At 40.5% G+C, this 21727-nt stretch overlaps 1 protein-coding gene across 1 annotated transcript in view; it reads left to right on the forward strand.

Annotated features, from left to right (window-relative positions):
- The window catches only part of dpp4 (dipeptidyl-peptidase 4), a 45814-nt gene that overhangs the window by 16377 nt on the left and 7710 nt on the right, over positions 1-21727 (forward strand). The window contains exons 6-17 of the mRNA XM_034176904.1: positions 2617-2669; positions 3764-3836; positions 4004-4124; positions 4992-5146; positions 5227-5324; positions 5415-5544; positions 16534-16569; positions 16655-16753; positions 17387-17457; positions 17866-17925; positions 19336-19448; positions 19558-19605. Coding sequence (XP_034032795.1) covers positions 2617-2669; positions 3764-3836; positions 4004-4124; positions 4992-5146; positions 5227-5324; positions 5415-5544; positions 16534-16569; positions 16655-16753; positions 17387-17457; positions 17866-17925; positions 19336-19448; positions 19558-19605 — 1057 coding nt within the window. The remainder of the gene's footprint in view (positions 1-2616; positions 2670-3763; positions 3837-4003; positions 4125-4991; positions 5147-5226; positions 5325-5414; positions 5545-16533; positions 16570-16654; positions 16754-17386; positions 17458-17865; positions 17926-19335; positions 19449-19557; positions 19606-21727) is intronic.

Consider the following 21727-nt stretch of genomic DNA (forward strand, 5'->3'; position numbering starts at 1 on the left):
CTGCAAAGACTACAGCAATTTGACATTTCACCCCAATTAACTTGACCTTCACCTGACTGAGTGATCTCTGGCTGACGTCTCCAGGGCAGTTCTGGAGTCCACCTACGCTATCATTCATGCCCGGACACACTTTCCCTTTCAACTGAATAGGAAAGTGTGTCCAAATTGTTGGCTGGTAGTGTAAGTGTGTGCCACATTTGGTCAAATCAGGTTCAAAATTAAATTCCTTGTCCTTGACCTTTGTCTAAATGAATTCTTTAAGGGCCATTTTTGGGTGAACCCTCATTGACATACCATGGTTGGTAGAAAACAGCAAAAGGACCTGGGAGGAGTCCGCCAACAAACACACAGGCAATCATGACCTCAGCTCTAATGAATTACCATATTTGGTGACAATCCTAGTGGGAAAAAAGTCAATTTTGACTTTTGACCCCAATGATTGACATGTTGCATATTTGACCTCATCTAGGCAATATCAGACTCAAACTCAATATTAGTACCTGGTTTGGCCTAAATTAGATTGAAAAACTTAAATCTTGACTGTTGGCTGCATTCACTTTGATCCCAATGATCAACTTTTGGAAGATCTGGCTTTGCAAAGGCAATTCCAGAACTCCCTTCCATCCGTGTGCCCAGTTTGGTGTAAATTGGTGTGTATGACTTTGACCACACACAGTGACTGAGTTTTGGTAAATACAGTAGTGTTCAGAATAATAGTAGTGCTATGTGACTAAAAAGATTAATCCAGGTTTTGAGTATATTTCTTATTGTTACATGGGAAACAAGGTACCGGTAGATTCAGTAGATTCTCACAAATCCAACAAGACCAAACATTTATGATATGCACACTCTTAAGGCTATGAAATTGGGCTATTAGTAAAAAAAAGTAGAAAAGGGGGTGTTCAATATACAATAGTAGTGTGGCATTCAGTCAATGAGTTCGTCAATTTTGTGGAACAAACAGGTGTGAATCAGGTGTCCCCTATTTAAGGATGAAGCCAGCACCTGTTGAACATGCTTTTCTCTTTGAAAGCCTGAGGAAAATGGAACATTCAGGACATTGTTCAGAAGAACAGCGTAGTTTGATTAAAAAGTTGATTGGAGAGGGGAAAACTTATACGCAGGTGCAAAACATTATAGGCTGTTCATCTACAATGATCTCCAATGCTTTAAAATGGACAAAAAAACAGAGACGCATGGAAGAAAATAGAAAACAAGCATCAAAATGGATAGAAGAATAACCAGAATGGCAAAGGCTCACCCATTGATCAGCTCCAGGATGATCAAAGACAGTCTGGAGTTACCTGTAAGTGCTGTGACAGTTAGAAGATGCCTGTGTGAAGCTAATTTATTTGCAAGAATCCCCCGCAAAGTCCCTTTGTTAAATAAAAGACATGTGCAGAAGAGGTTACAATTTGCCAAAGAACACATCAACTGGCCTAAAGAGAAATGGAGGAATATTTTGTGGAGTGATGAGAATAAAATTGTTCTTTTTGGGTCCAAGGGCCGCAGACAGTTTGTGAGACGACCCCCAAACTCTGAATTCAAGCCACACTTCACAGTGAAGACAGTGAAGCATGGTGGTGCAAGCATCATGATATGGGCATGTTTCTCCTACTATGGTGTTGGGCCTATATATCGCATACCAGGTATCATGGATCAGTTTGGATATGTCAAAATACTTGAAGAGGTCATGTTGCCTTATGCTGAAGAAGACATGCCCTTGAAATGGGTGTTTCAACAAGACAATGACCCCAAGCACACTAGTAAACGTGCAAAATCTTTGTTCCAAACCAACAAATTTAATGCCTCGCAGATGTGAAGACATCATGAAAAACTGTGGTTATACAACTAAATACTCATTTAGTGATTCACAGGATTGCTAAAAAAGCAGTTTGAACATAATAGTTTTGAGTTTGTAGCGTCAACAGCAGATGCTACTATAATTGTGAACACCCCCTTTTCTACTTTATTTTACTAATAGACCAATTTCATAGCCTTAAGACTGTGCATATCATGAATGCTTGGTCTTGTTGGATTTGTGAGAATCTATTGAATCTGCTGGTACCTTGTTTCCCATGAAACAATAAGAAATATACTCAAAACCTGGATTAATCTTTTTAGTCACATAGCACTACTATTATTCTGAACACTACTGTATGATACAATGGACGATTGAGATGTTTTGAGCCTGACCCAGAAAAAGTAAAGCATGTTTCTCCATCTTTTGCATTCTACGAAACCAATATTTCCAACCATTGCACCCAGTGAGACAAAACTTCACACATTCTCAAGAGATGTTGGTTTCTCGGCTCTCGTATCACCTGGACCATTCCAGATCCCACCTGCATATGCATGCCATGCTTGGTGGACATCAAAGTGAAAATCAAAAATTTTGAGGTTTGACCCCAGTTACCCAAACTAACCCTTTAAGCATAATGCTGAGGTTCACTGTCATTCAGAAGTTTTCTTGGAAATCAGCCAAAGAACTTGAGAGACGTAAGAGAATGCACAGACACACAGACATGCATATACAGATTATTGTATGCTGTATTATTATAGCTGTTTAACATTCTCCATAAGATAATGATCTTTGTTTTGTTTTTGGTATATCAGGTGTGGCGCCACTCGTTTAGAGCTTCATATTCTCTGTATGACCTGGAAAAATCGTAAGATTTTTGTTGCTTTATTGTCAGCTAATATTCACACCACATTGTGTCACTAAAACTAATTTATATATATATATATATATATATATATATATATATATATATATATATGAGATCTGTTAGAAAAGTATCCCACCTTTTTATTTTTTGCAAAAACCTGATGGATTTGAATCACATGTACTTGCATGAGCCAACCTTGATCCTTCGTGCGCATGCGTGAATTTTTTCACGCCTGTCGATTGCGTCATTTGCTGGTATGCAGCCTTTGTGTGAGGACGGGTGTAGTCTCTTGTTGGATTTTCATTGCAAGGAAAATGGCGGAACGACTGGAGCAGCGCAACTGCATCAAATTGTGCCAGAAACTGGGCGACAGCCAGGTGGAAACCATTCGGAAGATTCAGATGGCTTTCGGTGGCTTTTCAGTCGTGTGACTATCTGAGAAATTGTGGAAGAGGTGGTCATGTCACAGCATGTCCTGTGAGACTTCAACACGGAGGCGCTTTTGCTCCGCCGTCAGAAGCTTCAGGAAAGAATTTTGCTGCCACTCTTTTCATGGTCAAATCTTCTGTCACAGTGGAATGTACCGAAAAAGTGCTGATGTCCACCTCTTCCGCAATTTCTCGGACAGTCACACAATGGTCCCGCATCACTACAGCGTTCACTTTGGAAATGATCTGGTCATTTCAGCATGTTGATAGCCGACCAGAGCGCGGCTCGCTCTCCACCGTTGTGCAGACATCTTTAAAGCGGTTCTACCGCTCCTTAATCTGTGTGATGCCCAGAGGATCGTCACCGAAAGCCGTCTGAATCTTCCGAATGGTTTCCACCTGGTTGTCGCCCAGTTTCTGGCAAAATTTGATGCAGTCGCGCTGCTCCAGTTGTTCTGACATTTTCCTTGCAATGAAAATCCGATGAGAGACTACACCCATCCTCACACAAAGGCTGCTTACCAGAAAATGACGCAATCGACAGGCGTGAAAACATTCACGCATGCGCACAAATGTTCAAGGTATATATATATATATATATATATATATATATATATATATATATATATATATATATATATATAAAATTGATTTTTTTCATTCCAGAGAATTTGTCAGTGGCTCAGACATTCCTCCTGACATCCAGTATTTTGCCTGGGCTCCGGAAGGGACCAAACTGGTGAGATTTATAGACTAGTGACTATGCGTAAATAATGTTTGGTGGCATTTCTGCCTTAAAGCAGGTGATAAATTAGGCTGTGGAATGTCACCTTTCCCAAGTAGTTGAAAAAGAAAAAGTGGAATAAAATGGGGAATTACAAACACTTGGGTCTTTATGACTTGCAGGCTTTTGTTTGGTCCAACAATGTGTATGTGATGAACAGCCCCGATAGTCAACCACAGCAAGTCACTAACACTGGAAAGGAGAACAAAGTCTTCAACGGCATCCCAGACTGGGTGTATGAGGGTATGTGTCAAACTATGAGTCAGGAAACAAGTAACTGTAGAGTATGTTTGAAAAGAATGAATTTACAAAACCAGAAAAGCAAGGGGTGGGGAGTGCGACTGTGAATGAACAACATGCATCCTTGCAACAGTGCATGGATGGCTACCAAGAAGACTAACAAGCAACAGTTGCCACCAGGACCCTACAATTAGGCCTGTTTATCTTTACATTTTTGTTATGGTCTTTGTGCATGGAAAAGGCAGGAGGTTCTGGTCCTCACGTGTATCTATCAGAACCCAAACTTCATAACTTAGTATTATTCAATTTTACGGAGTTATGAAAATTTTGAATGAATGAATGAAAACAAAAATTAGATATCATGTTTTCCGGAGTAAAAGTCGCACCTGCCAAAAACAATGCCTCTTCTTCAAGAGGTATTTAAGTCACACCAGAGTATAAGTTGCACCTTTTTCTGTGTTATAAGCTCTTTAATTTGAGATTTTTGTGCATTGTCGTAGAGTTTTGTTTTTTTTTTAACTGGCATGCTTTTATTATTGTTTGTATTTTTTTTTTGTGTGCTTTCAGTCTTGAAAAAATTCTTTATAAATAGTCATTATAATTACTATTATTCATAACAAACTTTTAAATTTTTGGTATATAAGTAGTAAAAAAGCTGTGACTTATACTCCGGAAAATACCATACATGATCATATATATGATAGCAAAAGAACAACAGGACTAATAATACTAAAAATATCAACTTATTACAAATTCTATGTTTGTAAAGAAGTAAAGGTTTTCTTTCATCTTTAATTATTCACTGTTATAAGTCTTTATGAGGTCATCCATCAGAGTATGTAAAGTAACTTCAAACTTTTACCCCTTCAGAGGAGATGTTTTCATCCAGTCGGGGTCTCTGGTGGTCACCCAGCGGACAATTTGTGGCTTTTGCTGAGTTCAACGATAAAGGTGTCCACACTATAGAGTACTCCTGGTATGGGGAAGATCAGTACCCAAGAACTGTTGTCATCCCTTATCCAAAGGTGAGACATCCATCCACACTTTTTACATTTGTCCACTATAAATAAGATCTTTTCTTGTGACAAACTATTTTCTTGTACAGCCAGGTACTCCAAATCCCATTGTTAAGCTGTTTGTAGTGAACACAACTAATTTAACGGACATTACAGAAGTCGTTGTTCCAAGAGAGATTGGCTCAAGGTGATGGAATTTCTACTCTTGTGGTAATTAAATTGTTCGCAAGCAAAAGTGATTACCAGAGTGTGATATCTTTGTCTTTACCATCTTCAGTGACCATTATTTAGCCACTGTTACGTGGGTGACAGATCAGCGCATTGCCGTTCAGTGGCTGAATAGAATGCAAAACCACCTCATCCTGCAGATCTACAATTTCAACATGTCCAGCTGGACTCCTGACGAGGTAAAATTAGGCGATAGCCACATAAAAACATATGAAACATGACATGTTTGGCCAGTGTGTTGGTCTGTGAGGAAGCTAATTGTTTTGATAAGGTCTAAGTTGTGTGACTAATTGTAGCACCAGGAGTGGAATCTGAGATGACAGGCCCGTGCTATTATAGTTCTCCACAGGGACAAAAACAGAAAGCTTATGGACTAGGATGGCTAGTGGAACACATATGATTGGTGGAGTGCCAAGCTTTGCCAAGCAATTCATAATCAGAATCGAATTTATTGCCAAGTAAGTTCGCACATGCAAGGAATTTGATCTGGTGTTATTGGTGCATAAACAAGAGCAATCAGAGATTTCTGACATCTGCCAGTTTGGGTCCAGATCACCTCCAAAATGCAGTAGCCTCTTCCATGCCCTACTATCTATCTGTGGTGCAAATTTAGTGAGAATCCACAAAGTAGTTTTGATGTAATCCTTCAAAGTGTATATAAACTGAAATCTTGATCCAGAATTTGGATCCAGATCACTTCCAAAATTTAATGGAGTCTTCCTTGGCCAGTATGTATCAGTGGTGAAAATTTGTTGAGAATCCATGAAGTAGTTTTGACGCAATCCTTTCAAAGCCTAAACCAAGTGAAATTTGAACCAGAATCCGGATTCAGATCTGGATCACCTCCGAAATTTAATGGAGTCTTCCATGCCCTAATATGTATCTGCAGGGACGTGCTGGGAACATTTTTCAGCCCAGGAATTTCATATCCAACCGGCCCACAAACCGCCAGCGCACAGAGATAATAAGAGTTCTGCTGTGGCATTTAAATCCAGCATTGTGTGCTGACTGACTGTGAAAATTGGTTGGCTTATAATAGAAAGTAAAAGTTAGTTAGTTAAAACAAGAACAGTATTGTTAACTCACCAGTGCACCACCTAAGTCTGGGTTTACACTGTGCGATTTTTGGCCCTTTTTCAGCTGATTTTTCACTCGTGCGAGAATTTTTTGGATCGCGCCGAGTTTCAGCTTAATCGTGTGTCCTGCATCGTGCAGTCTACATGGAGTAACGAGCTGCGTTTAACATCTCACGACCACCTCCCGATGGGGAATCATATGGTCGGATGAAAATCAAACCTGTTTGTTATTTTGGTCGGCCGTCGTGACTCGTGTGGGTTCTCCACTGTTGAAGCAGCGCTACAAGCGTCTACGCACTGATTACCTCGCACACTGTGTATGAGCAAACACCGGAGAGAGCAAACAGTGATCTCATGTAAAGTCTTGTGGTTTTTTTTATTGCGTTCCCTCGCAATAACCTAATATCATATTAAAGTTCATGTCTGTACATTGAGTGGAATCAGGTGGGGGGAGACTGAACGTACACTCAACAAAAATATAAACGCAACACTTTTGGTTTTGCTCCCATTTTGTATGAGATGAACTCAAAGATCTAAAACTTTTTCCACATACACAATATCACCATTTCCCTCAAATATTGTTCACAAACCAGTCTAAATCTGTGATAGTGAGCACTTCTCCTTTGCTGAGATAATCCATCCCACCTCACAGGTGTGCCATATCAAGATGCTGATGATCTTGATATCTTGTGCACCATGATTAGTGCACAGGTGTGCCTTAGACTGTCCACAATAAAAGGCCACTCTGGGCCTCAGGATCTCGTCACGGTATCTCTGTGCATTCAAAATGCCATCAATAAAATGCACCTGTGTTCTTCGTCCATAACAGACACCTGCCCATACCATAACCCCACCGCCACCATGGGCCACTCGATCCACAACATTGACATCAGAAAACGGCTCACCCACATGACGCCACACACGCTGTCTGCCATCTGCCATGAACAGTGTGAACCGGAATTCATCCGTGAAGAGAACACCTCTCCAACGTGCCAAACGCCAGCGAATGTGAGCATTTGCCCACTCAAGTCGGTTACGACGACGAACTGGAGTCAGGTCGAGACCCCGATGAGGACGACGAGCATGCAGATTAGCTCCCCTGAGATGGTTTCTGACAGTTTGTGCAGAAATTCTTTGGTTTTGCAAACCGATTGTTTCAGCAGCTGTCCGAGTGGCTGGTCTCAGACGATCTTGGAGGTGAACATGCTGGATGTGGAGGTCCTGGGCTGGTGTGGTTACACGTGGTCTGCAGTTGTGAGGCTGGTTGGATGTACTGCCAAATTCTCTGAAACGACTTTGGAGACAGCTTATTGTAGAGAAATGAACATCCAATACATGAGCAACAGCTCTGGTTGACATTCCTGCTGTCAGCATGCCAATTGCACGCTCCCTCAAATCTTGCGACATCTGTGGCATTGTGCTGTGTGATAAAACTGCACCTTTCAGAGTGGCCTTTTATTGTGGGCAGTCTAAGGCACACCTGTGCACTAATCATGGTGTCTAATCAGCATCTTGATATGGCACACTTGTGAGGTGGGATGGATTATCTCAGCAAAGGAGAAGTGCTCACTATCACAGATTTCGACTGGTTTGTGAACAATATTTGAGGGAAATGGTGATATTGTGTATGTGGAAAAAGTTTTAGATCTTTGAGTTCATCTCATACAAAATGGGAGCAAAACCAAAAGTGTTGCGTTTATATTTTTGTTGAGTGTATATGCGCACACACAGCAGACAACAGGATTTACGACAGATGAGCACAGCTGTAAGACCGTATGAAATATAGTTTATTTATACAACAGTGTAAGTAGCAGCACCTGTTATGAATGTTTATGTTTTCTTTTTTTACCATCCTCTCGTGAATCATGTTGCTGTCTCCTGTGTGTGCGCGCACGTCCATATACATTCAGTCTCCCCCACCTGATTTCACTCACTGTGTGCGCTGATAGGCATGAAATACATTTTTTTTAAAGAAAAAAAAAACTTCTGTTACGTTTTGCTTTTGGAAACACCACTACGACGTGTGGTTTTTGAACGTACAATGTGAACAGTCAGATCGCATCAGAGCATCGGGCTGTACAGTGTGAGACCATGAATCGTGTGCTCTGAACTTTTAAACCCTGCGGTTTTGTCACACAGTTTGAGCTGGAGCCAAGTACAACAATTGAAAATATCGTACAGTGTATGTCCAGCTTAAGTCAGTGAAGTCTGTAAGTAGCTGGAAGAGGTGGTACTGTACTACAAATGTTGATACGGCTGACATCCGGGCATAATAGGCACGTAGCCTATTGATGCCCAGCCCTATTTACCATTTCCCTCTTCGCTCTGTCTTCTTGAAAAAATATCTATGAGCTTTGCACACTTGGCAGCATCTTCCTCCAAATCTTTTCTTTTTCTTAATCTAGCTTTTTCAGCTCCACCTGGCTTTTTTCTGTCCATCTTTTCACTCATGGGTAGCGCAAGTCCCATCTGGGCGCACAGGGCTTGGTTGGACTGAACTAACTGTAATGAATGCATAGGGGTGTTAAACGTGTAATGGTATGTCCCTACCTTAGGCTTTGGAAAAGACAACAGCGTTGCAAAAGAAGCAGTCTTAAGTTATTTTCTTGTGAATTTTCATGATTGTAAAACATTTATAACACTTAATTTCTTCTCTTTAAGATACAGCAGCCCAAGTGTCTTGCTGTGTAGCCTAACAGTGGTGGTCATATATGTATGCATATGTTAACACCCCCTCACAACGGCCCCAGGTTGGACCAGCCCACCGGGAAAACTCCCGACTCTCCCGATTACCCAGCACGCGGTAGTGTATCTGTGTTGAAAATTTTGTCAAAATCCATAGAGTAGTTTTAACATAATCTTGCTAACAGACAGACAGACAGAGAAATAAATAAACACTGATGATGTTACGTCCTTGGCGGACATAATAAGAAAAAGAAAAGAAAAAAACACTTCTGTAAGAAGTAAACAAGTCAAATAGGCAAACTGTTCAATAAATACAATGTAGTGGAATGGGACCATGCAAAAACATGTGATTGGAGTACAGGTGTACAGTACCTTTCATAGTACCTTGCGTAGGTTCCCAAAGACTTTTTATTTTCAGAAAATAATGTGAATACCTAATCAGTTGATCAAAAGATGCAATAGTATACTTTTTAATATTATATGCAGCACACAAATCAAGTAAATCAGAAATAAAATGAATCAAATTTTGTACCTTTCTTGCTACAAGTAATAAGTCAGATCGAATAAATGTTGATTCGGTTCATAAAATCAACATTAACAAATGATGAAATTAAACACACAAAGTACAAAAACAAAAACACTTGAATGAATGAATTAATTAATTAATTTATTCAACACACACACACAAAATAATAACAAACAAAACTTACAACGAAAGAAGATGGATTAACAATGACAAAGAAAATGGATTGACAATGAAAAGAAAATGGACTGGCAAAGAAAATGGATTGACAATGCATCCGTGTGCTTGAAAGGGTGTAGGCAGAAGCAAAGCTTATTAACGCCTACCCCTTTAACCAAAGGTAACATCATCTCGTCATCAGAAAGGAGTGCAGAGAAACAAAAAAAAACAAAAAAAAACAACTATTCCCACTCACATTTTCAACCACTTCAACTTATAGGACACAATCCGAGTGTTACCGAACAAATTTACAATTACAACTGGCTACACACATAACTCAACCTACTTCAGCAGATACATATCTTGAAAACATCATTTCTTTATATTGATTTTTAAACTGATTGATATTTGGACATCGTTGGAGCTCACCCGTCAGGTTATTCTATAGTCTAGGGCCACACATGGAGCGCCAGCAATTTTAAAATGATACAAGCACCGTAAATTACATTTTCCCTCTCTCTCAGTAAAATATTCTTGAATTCTAAATGGCACTTGGTTATTTTTCACTTTGTACATTAATTGAACAGTCTTGAACAAAATCATATCCATCCATTCCATCCATTTTCTTCCGCTTTATCCGGAGTAGGGTCGCAGGGGCAGCAGCTCAAGCAAAGCCACCCAGACCTCCCGATCCACACACACCTCCCCCAGCTCCTCCGGGGGAACCCCAAGGCATTCCCAAGCCAGCCAAGAGATGTAGTCCCTCCAGCATGTCCTGGGTCTTCCCCGGGGCCTCCTCCCAGTGGGACGTGCCCGGAACACCTCTCCAGCGAGGCGTCCAGGGGGCATCCGGAAAAGATGCTCGAGCCACCTCAACTGACTCCTTTTGATGTGGAGGAGCAGCGGCTCGACTCCGAGCTCCTCCCGAGTGACCGAGCTCCTCACCCTATCTCTAAGGGAGCGCCCAGCCACCCTGCGGAAGAAACTCATCTCGGCCGCTTGTACTCGCGATCTTGTTCTTTCGGTCATGAGCCAAATCTCATGACCATAGGTGAGGATCGGAACATAGATCAATCGGTAAATCGAGAGCTTTGCCCCCCTACTCAGCTCTCTCTTCACCACGACGGTCCGATACAGCAACCGCATCACTGCAGATGCTGCACCGATTCGTCTATCGATCTCACACTCCATCCGTCCCTCACTCGTGAACAAGACCCCGAGATACTTAAACTCCTCCACTTGAGGCAAGGACACTCCACCAACCTGAAGAGGGCAAAGCACCTTTTTCCGGTCGAGAACCATGGCCTCGGATTTGGAGGTGCTGATTTTCATCCCGGACGCTTCACACTCGGCTGCAAACCGCCCCAGTGCACGCTGAAGGTCCTGATTTGAGGAAGCCAACAGAACCACATCGTCCGCAAACAGCAGAGATGAGATTCTGTGGAACCACAGAACCACAAAATCAGATTGTTAAGTTTTAATATTTGAGATTTAATGAACAATGGGTTGGTGTGGTCTCAATAACCTGCATTATGAATTGTTCTTAATGCTCTTTGTTGAAGAATGAATAATTTTTGCAATGTAGTTTTGTAATTGTTGCCCCAAACTTCAGCACAATAAGTCAAGTAGGGTGCAACCAATGAACAATACAAAGTATGTAGTGCTCTGCAATCGAGAACATGCTTTACTGTATTTAAAACTGCAATACTCTTTGATACCTTCATTTGAATATGCTGAATATGAGCTTTCCAATTAATTTTTTCATCAATAATGACACCTAAAAATTTATGCCCTCGGACCCCAGGGCATAATGCAGTGGACAGTTGGACAGTTCACTCACCTGGCATCAATGTTTTATTATTGCTGTTAACAGCTCTCCCTGCATCCCACAATCAAGTTTTATATCTGTTTTTTTTTTTTTTTCAGGAAAACCTGTACTTTCAAACTATATATGCTATAGTTGTGTTTTATAAGTGTAATAAAGGTTTACAATTAGAAAAAGAAAGGAAAAAATAAAGCGGAAAATAATTTTCTACACACATTTATTCAAAACACACAGCAAACTATAATAAACTAGTAATACATTACTCCTAAAAACAATCTTTGGTGTGTCACGTGAGGTGAATCTGCCCTACGATTGGATTTTGGAAAACCATGTGACGGTGAACCAATTCCGATTGGACACTCACATGGCTCACATCATCACACAGCTTCTATGAGGAGTACAAAGATGGTGGACGGTGGCTCGAAAGTCCGCCGAGTTAACTTTTCAGCAAAAAAAAAGTAAGTTTCTATCTCATATCATTAAAAAGTTACTTATAATTTAGTAAAGCTTGGTCTCAGCCATCGTATACGACGGTGTCGGCCTCAGAGGGTTAAACCCTTAGATCTTCAGCAAATGTATTTATAAAGAGAAATTGCATGAACGACAAGTTTTTTTTATTTTCTAATAAGTTTATTCAATGAGGAGAAACAAATGCTAAATTATTGTTCGGTCATAACTTAATTTTGGTTCAGCCTTTGTGAGCTGCCTTCATGAAGTTAGGTGTAAAAATGTTGAAATTGGCCCTATCCTGCAATGATAAAGAATCCTTTAAAAAAATTACTGGATCTGGATCATGTTCCGGATCATTACCAAAATTTAATGACTTTTAAGTTAGGCCAAGACACACCCCGATAAAAATTTCATTGAAATCCGTTGAGGAGTTTTTGAGTAATCCTGCTAACAAACCAACCAACCAACCAACAAACAAATGGGCGTGACCGAAAACATAACCTCCTTGGTGGACGTAATAAAGGTTTACAATCAGAAATAAGAAAGGAAAAAATAAAGCGGGAAGTAATTTTCCACACACATTTATTCAAAACACACAGCAAACTATAATAAACTCGTAACACATCACTCCTAAAAACAATCTTTGGTGTGTCATGTGAGGTGAATTTGCCCTACGATTGGATGGATTTTTTTGAGTAATCCTCCTAACAAACCAACCAACAAACCAACAAACAAACAAACGGACGCAACCGAAACCATAACCTCCAAACAAAATTGACAACAAATTTAAAGCAAACACTAATGGAAAAATATCAAATTTCACCTTACTGCTCCCATAAATTATCCACTCACACACTTTGACACTGCACCCAGATCAGTTTCCTTTCCTGAAAACCTCTCAATTCAGGCTACAGTCTAAATAGCAATGCACCAGGTTCCGGTGTCCCTGGATCTTTAAGGCAATGTCAGATCAGTCTGATTGGTGTGCTTCATGTTGTGATTGATTACTTGACATTTTGCACCCTGTGCCTTACGTTGTGCTCAGATTGCACACAATGGGCCTCATGTATCAACGTTGCGTACTGCGATATTTGAGCGTATATGGGGTGTACACCAAAACGGCTGCGCTACTTGGCATGTATCAATATGGTCGTAGGCGTACGCTGCGCTGAAAATATACACCAGGTCGAGAGGTGGTGTAAATTATACACCAAAATGAACCAGCGCTGGAATCCACATAAAAATGAATATGATCAACATGATAAACAGTGCCATTATACAAATCAATGCATATGTTACATAAATAACACTTTCCTGATTATACTACATAATAATCAATACAAATCCCGCTTTTGCGGGATTGTTATGGAGCACGATCCGTGGCCACAGCGCTGACCGCAAAGAATGCGCTGCTCACCTTTTTCTCCAGACGTTGAGCCTGGAGCCAGAGCAGTGCTGAGCTTAACTTTTTGTGGTGTGATTGTTTTAGACAATGAAAATGATCATTACAACTGTAGTGTTGTCATCCCCTTAATTCGCCCGTGCTGCAATCAGGTAGGCTATTGTCGTCTCCATTCGTTTGTCACAATAAAATAAATAAAGAAATACATTTTAAAATAAAGAAATCAGACAAATTAGGCGTGTCTTATTGATTGAGCAAGCAAATATCCACATGTCAGGAATTATTGATGTGAAAAGAGAATACAGTGCGGTCCCTCGCTATAATGCGGCCTCGCAGTCCCGCGGAGTATTTAGTCCAATTTTGCATGCTATTAATTTTTTTTTACAGTGTTCTGTGTTCTGCGTGTCTGTTTATAAGAATCCTCTCGCCCAGACGAAGAAAGAGCGCCAACAACTACTCATAACTGTGTTTGTCACACGGACACAGACACCTGCTGCAGTGAGCAAGTGGAAAAAGGCGCGGCGGCCCGATCAGTGAAATACTGGTCAGACACTATTAATAATTTCTTATGTGTCCGACCTCATACGTGGATCATTAAAATTAAATTCGTTAGTTCTAAATGCTATCATTATTATTTATAGATAAACGTTCTGTTTTTATTTCTCAAACAAATGTTTGGGCCTGAAAACAGTCTGGTTTATTTTCCTACTAAGGTTTGAACACACGAGAGAAAAGTGAGAGAATGTTAATGCCTGATTGTGAAAGTGTATAAAGTGGTTTTACAGGGGTTTTACAGCATTAAAACGTCTATAATAATTGTAAAAAATAATGCTGACTACGTCGCAGTTTCTCGTATTACGGGCTATTTTTTAGAACGTAACTCCAGCGATTAATGAGGGACCACTGTAACACTTTTTTGATTATACTACAAAACAATTGATACAACGGCCGCTTTTGGTGCTGTATTGGCACGCGTCGTGATTGGTGAAGTTCTTATTATTTGCCGTCTTCCTGGCTTCCATGTCATGAAACGAGGGTGTGTCTGAGGCGGATTCTGAATATTTATGGGTGTGTTTATTATAATTACGATCGTTTCCACCCGCCGCATTTATCAAGATCTTGTCAGGCGTACGCCAGAAATGGGCAGGTGCGCACTGCTTGATACATGTCACGGCAACTTTGGTGTATTTCAAATTTACACCGTAAATTTACGCCACAAGTGCGCAACTTTGATACATGAGGCCCAGCGGGCCTCATGTATCAACATGCGTACGGCGATATTTGAGCGTATATGGGGGGTACGCCAAAACGGCTGTGCTACTTGGCATTTATCAATGTGGTCGTTGGCGTACGCTGCGCTGAAAATATACACCAGGTCGAGAGGTGGCGTAAATTATACACCAAAATGAACCAGCGCTGGAATCCACATAAAAATGAAACTGATCAACATGATAAACAGTGCCATCATACAAATCAATGCATATGTTACATAAATAACACTTTCCTGATTATACTACATAATAATTAATACAAATTGTTGGTCTATCGAGCACGATCCGTGGCCACAGCGCTGACTGCAAAGAAAGTGCTGCTCGCCTTTTTCTCCACAGCCTGGAGCCAGAGCAGCGCTGAGCTTAACTTTATGTGGTGTGATCGTTTTAAACAATGAAATTGATAATTACAACTGTAGTGTTGTCATTCCCTTCACCCGTGCTGCAATCAGGTTTTGTCATCTCCATTCGTTTGTCACAATAAAATAAATAAAGAAATACATTTAAAAAATAAAGAAATCTGACAAATTAGGCGTGTCTTATTAATTGAGCGAGTAAATATCCACGTCAAGAATTATTGACATGTGAAAAGAGAATACAATGGTCCCTCGCTATAACGTGGTTCACCTTTCGCGGCCTCGCAGTCTCGCGGAGTATTTAGTCCAGTTTTGCATGCCTTTTCTTTTACAGTGCATTGTGGTCTGCGTGTCTGTTTATAAGAATCTTCTCGCCCAGAAGAAAAAAGAGCGCCAACAACTACTCATAACTGTGTTTGTCACTCGGAAACAGACACCTGCAGCGAGATGTGAGTGGAAAAAGGCGCGGTGTCAGGACGAAGAGGCGCGATCAGTGAAATACTGGTCAGTCACTATTAATAATTTCTTATGTGTCCAACCTCGTACGTTGATCGTTAAAATTAAATTCATTAGTTCTAAAAGCCATCATAATTATTTATAGGAAAACATTCTATTTTTATTTCTCAAACAAATGTTTGGGCCTGAAAACTCTTATTTTTCTACTAAGGTTTGAACTTTGAGAGTGTTTACACACGAGAGAAAAGTGAGAAAATGTTCATGCCTGATTGAGAAAGTGTATAAAGTGTGTAGTGAGGGGTTTTACAGCTTTGAAACGTCTATAATAATTGTAAAAAATAACACTGACTACGTCGCAGTTTCGCGTATTACGGGCTATTTTTTAGGACTTAACTCCCGCGATAAATGAGGGACCACTGTAACACTTTTTTGATTATACTACAAAACAATTGATACAACGGCCGCTTTTGACGCTCTATTGGCACGCGTTGTGATTGGTGGAGTTCTTTTTCTTTGCCGTCTTCCTGGCTTCCATGTTGTAAAATGAGGGTGTGTCTGAAGTGGAGTCTGAATATTTATGGGCGCGTTTATTATAATTACGATCGTTTCCACCCGCCGCATTTATCAAGGTCACGTCAGGCGTATGCCGGAAATGGGCAGGTGCATACTGCTTGATACATGTCACGGCAACTTTGGTGTACTTCACATTTACACCGTAAATTTACACCACAAGTGCGCAACTTTGATACATGAGGCCCAGTCTCAACAGCAAAGTGGAGTTGGAAATGCCCCAAAAGCATTTGTGCAGTGCACTTCATACCATGGGCATCAAGATGTGGCTTCAGGTTTCTGAAGCTGATCATGTCAAGCTGAATTTGCATTTTATTGCTCTTGAAAGGTGAATGAAGTTTAAACAAGATTTAAGGAGTATCTCAAATCTGATCACTTGTCTTCACTGTTTTCAGATGCATGAAGAAAAGAGCACCGCATGGATAGGACGGGTACGCCTGCTCCACAGTGGACTACAATTTGATTCCACTGCATTGCTCAGAACACATTCACTCACGTGTTGCATGTTGTCCACAGTTCTCACCTCCACCACCAGTTTTTGCTGCTGACAAGAAGAGCTACTACCTGCTGATGAGCAACACCAAAGGATACAAACACATTCATCATGTGACTAAGGTTTGCAAATCCAAAATAACACAGACAATTTTGACCTTTGACCCCAGTGACCTTGAGTCCAGTGGTTGACCTTTGGAAAATTTGATCTTACCTGTGAAATTCCAGATCCCACCTCCTTGTGTGTGCCAAGTTTGATACAAATCAGAGCAAAAAAAAAAAAAACAACCTACATTTTGACCTTTAAGTCTGAAGACCTTGACATCAATGGTTGACCTTTAGTAAATTTGATATCGCTTGGGGAGTTTCAGAATCCACCTATGTATGTGTGCCAGGTTTGGTGCATGTCAGTGTGACCTTTGGCCCCAATGATTGATCGGTGGTAAATTTGATCTCAGCTGCATTTCCAAAACCTGTTGACATACGTGTGTCAGCTTTGTTGCAAATCAGAGTGGAAAAGCTTCAGTTTTGACCTTTGTCCCCCAAAATCTTGACCTTTGCACCAACTAACCCTTTAAGGGCAATTCCCAGCTCGACCACTTACAAAGTATGATGAAAATTATACAAAGGATCTGGTAGGAGTTGGAGAACAAACAGACAGACAAACGTTCACATAATAGTACAATTTTCACTCCTGCACAAAATTCCTCATCATTTGTGTCAGATTTTTCTCATGAATGTGATTCACTCATGCAGGGTGTGGCAATGGCAATCACTGAGGGAGAATGGGAAGTTATTAGCATCCTGAAAGTAACTGAAGATGCTGTGTAAGTACTTGTCACTGGTACGTGCATGTAAATTGGATTAAATAAGAGCAGTAAGTTAATAATGTGTTATGTAGTTACATTTTGGTGGAATATTGCCACATTGCATGTCAGTATTGAGTAAGTGTGTGTTCCACTGATTGACTGCAGCTTTCTTTATAATGACCCAGTCAGAGGAATGTCCTCACTGCACTTTCATAGCTGAATCATTATGGAAACACTGTGTGCCTTCTAAACCTTTCCGCACATTTTCCATTGACAACATGTGTGGAAACTCTGGTATCCCTGCATGTCATAAATAAAATAGCTCGGGAGAGGAACGAAATGTGGAAACAGTTACGTGTTTATAATGTCCTGTGACCTGAATTCCTCTTAACTGCTCAACCCAACAATATCACCCATTTTCTGCAGATATTATTCCAGTAACCAAGATGGAGAAAGGCCAGGAGGAAGGAATGTTTACAAGTACCTGTAAGGTTTGAATTCTTTTATAGGGGAAACCGGGGCACGGTGAATCACAGGGCACAGTGAATCAGTAGCTATATCTGCAAAACTACATATAAATTTGCAGCAGTTAGGCCATATATTTATGCATAAAGACATCCCCCTTATAAATTAGTGTTTTGTTTTTGGATACATTGGGGGTAAAACTAAGTGGCAAGTGAAGTCAGTTTTTTCCTATCAAAAGTAAATTTTGTGGATGTTGGTGTCTTTGTATTGATTTCTCACAACAGAGGTAAGGTGGCCCAAAAAATTGTTATTACTTAGAAGACTGCACTCTTAGAAATGAAACATACACTCTTAGGCATTAAATGTTGAATTTCATTGATAAAGTTAAGGTAACTTTTTCCACATAACATTGTTAATTAAGTGCAAAACAACATTGTCATTGACATTAATTAAATCAAATGAAACATTATTACTTAAATCCCAATATTGTGTTGCATTTAATTGACAAAGTTATGTGGAAAAAGTTACCTTAACTTTATCAATTAAATTCAACATTTTATTTCTTAGAGTGTACCCTGTCCTACTGATGAGCATGTGTTATGTCTTCTCCAGACTATTTGATAACATGACTCGTGTGTCACAAGCTTTTCAACCTACCATCCCTGGTTCTCAAGACCAGGCACCTAAGTGGCTCTACTCTATTCTATTCTACTCTTTTTTTTTTTTTTTTTTTTTTTTTTAGATATTTAGATATCACTTAGTATACACTAGTAGAGTTCTACTTTAGAGTTGGAATATGTTATAGAAGACATACGTACCTTACTGAATTTTCATGCACCCAGGGCACAGTGAATCAGAGCACGGTCTAGAAAGTGATTTACTAAGCCGAGTATCAAGTGATGACAAATATTACTTGTTGAAGCATATACATTTATTTTTTCATGAATTATTTCTTTAATTTGTGTATATAAAAAACTGTTTTCACATTTGAACAGAAATGATGACAGTTGTATTTATAATAGTTTCTGAAGGACTTATATCACTATATAAGACACTCACACATTATATAGGTGGTTTGCTGGATTATAGTTTGTATATATCAGCATATATTTAATAATTTTAAAGAAATGACTAATTCACAGGGCACAGTGAATCAGTGTCTGGGGCACAGTGAATCAAAAATTTTTAATTTTTAATTTTAAACACCTGTAAATTACACTTGGGGAGACATAAATAACACAGCCTTATAAACAATAACTTGCTGTATTAAACCCACAACAGAATGACCTAAACCTATGCATAATGTGTTTATGCTGCCACAAAACAACATTTCTGATCCACTGTGCCCGGCTCCCCTACTCTATAGTTTGTTTGTTTTGTTTTTTTATTCCAAGGCATAAACTGAACTTTTGGTGTCCATGTGCATGTCAGACTAGCAGAAAACAAGGCCAAATGTCTAACTTGTGAGATAGACAAGGAAAACTGTCAGTATAATTCTGCCGACTTCAGCCACAATTCATCATTCTATCATCTGCACTGCAGAGGTCAGTTCATCCTTATTTTTTTTTATTTTTTTTTATTTTAGCTGACAATACAGCAGCGTTTGCATCATATGTAAAGAAAAATTAACATTATTGTAACTTGTATGCAAAGGTCCTGGCATTCCGTACTATTCTCTGATGGATAACGTTAACTCTACAGGTAAGCTATGAAATTAGTTACATTAATAAACTGCACTTGTGTTTTTGACAACGCCATCAAAAACTAACCATTTTGTGCTGAACAAGTTTAATCTCCTTAATAATAGGAGACACTAAATAAGTGGAATTCGGGCCTTCAACATGCTTACCTCCACCGTGCCCAAAATGTCTCATCTTCATCTTCCAATGAGTAAAAAATAAGTTATGCTTGTTATATTTCCTGCCTGCTCCACTTTGGCCATTAAATGTTGTTTCTAGGTTTCATAAAAATGTATTCAATCGCAAACATATTTTGCAATTATAGAATTCCATAAAAAGCTTTCTGGCTGCACCCCTTGGCACTTGCCACACCCCACAGCGTTCACCTTGCAGCAGAACCACTTTGGCTCCTGGATGACAACAGTTCTGGCAGGCAACTGGACCAGTGTTCTGGTTGAGGTGAAACACAGACGCCCCCTTCAGCTTTCGCAGTTGCTGTGATCTTAGCACTGAGGCACCTACTGTCTGGATCATGGCCAAAAAGTTGTAGCTGAAACTCCCTCACAGTGCAAGTATATCTGAGTCTCCCTAAGAAACTGTTTCATATACATTCATTCCAGCAGTACCCAAAGATGCCTAAATAGACCTGGTACCAAAGACATGTAGTCTTCACCTTTAGTCACTGGTTAGTGTCCACATTTTACAACCTTGTAGTAAGACCGGAAGCTCCTGTACCCCAAAGACTGGGATCTTGGTTCTCCTGCAACAATACAGATATTTCCAAACATCTCTGTCCAGCAACTTTATGATTCCATAAGGTCTTCCCAGGCATCTTGTTATGTGTCGGACGCAGCCCGGAGAACCGACCAGCGTTTGAAGGACCCAGTATAAAATAAACAGAGCACGGTACAAAGGATAACAGAGTTTAATGAACATAACAGTGATGTGATAAATATAAAAGTGCGCGGTCTGGCGTGGTGGATTGCGGTGCGCTCCCAGCAGCGCTAACGGTCCGGAGCCAGAACCAGTTCGGACCCCAGGACCCCGCCGACACCCCCCAGGTGGCCGCGACAAACCGAGTCTGTGAATGAAGAAATCATCTTGTGAGTCCACACTCAACACACAGAGAGAACGCTCAAAGGTGTACAAACAGCAAACACTTCCTGGCTTAATTACTAATCAGCTTCCCACCCTGCAGGCATGGAACATCCTGTTCACAAACTCACTGCAGTGGAAGCTAATTAAAACGACCAACATAACAGCTCAATACAATAAGGTGTGAGGGACACCACATTTACTGACTGTATAAATGTTAGTCACAAAATCTAACGTACCTCAGGAAGTGTGCTGACGAGTGTGAGACCTCACCCCCTCCTCTTTCACAGACCATGCATCAAACCTGGACGTTCTCTGCATCCACTGATGATGAGATGGCTCTTGAGACAATGATCTCACCCGTCTGGTCACAAGGTCGAGTCTCTGGCAAATACACACTGTGTACTCCAGACTTAAATGCTACCATGTTCCAATCCATGTAGATGCACCACAGCTGTGAGTCCTGACGAGCTGCACGTGATCAGCCTCAGGTGATCAGGGTGAGGTCCTGATAAACTCAGCTACACAGCCACTCAGTCCCAAATGCGCACCACCTGGGAGGAAACCAAAAGACAGAAACAAAAGACACACAAAAGCCAGCCAGGCACGCCAGCCACAACACATCTCTGAGTTCAAAAGCGAAGGACCCGGCCATGTGAACGTCACTGCTGAGATAACTGAATATCTCACCTCATCCAGATACAATTCTGGTGGGTGGCCAAGTCCAAGTAGTCATTAAAGGCTTGGCTCTTAGTCTTGATCCAGGAGAATCGGAAACTCTGACTCCTTGTTCAGCTTCTCAAGTACTGCAGTCAAGAGTATCCATTGATTCCGCAAAGTTGACAGCATTATCTGCAAAGCAGTAAGCCTTTCCATGCAAACATACCACACCGCTCCTGAATTTAATCTCAGCAAGATAGGCCAACCTTCTTCATCAACACTGATGACAATCCATTGTTTTTCCTAGCCCCACCTGTTTTTGCCAAGTGACCAAAAACAGTACATTTTATACTCCCCATTAGGAACTGCGCTGACCAGTCAGTTAAATA

The sequence above is a fragment of the Thalassophryne amazonica genome, chromosome 1 (genome assembly GCF_902500255.1).
Source record: "Thalassophryne amazonica chromosome 1, fThaAma1.1, whole genome shotgun sequence".
Taxonomy (NCBI): Eukaryota; Metazoa; Chordata; class Actinopteri; order Batrachoidiformes; family Batrachoididae; genus Thalassophryne; species Thalassophryne amazonica.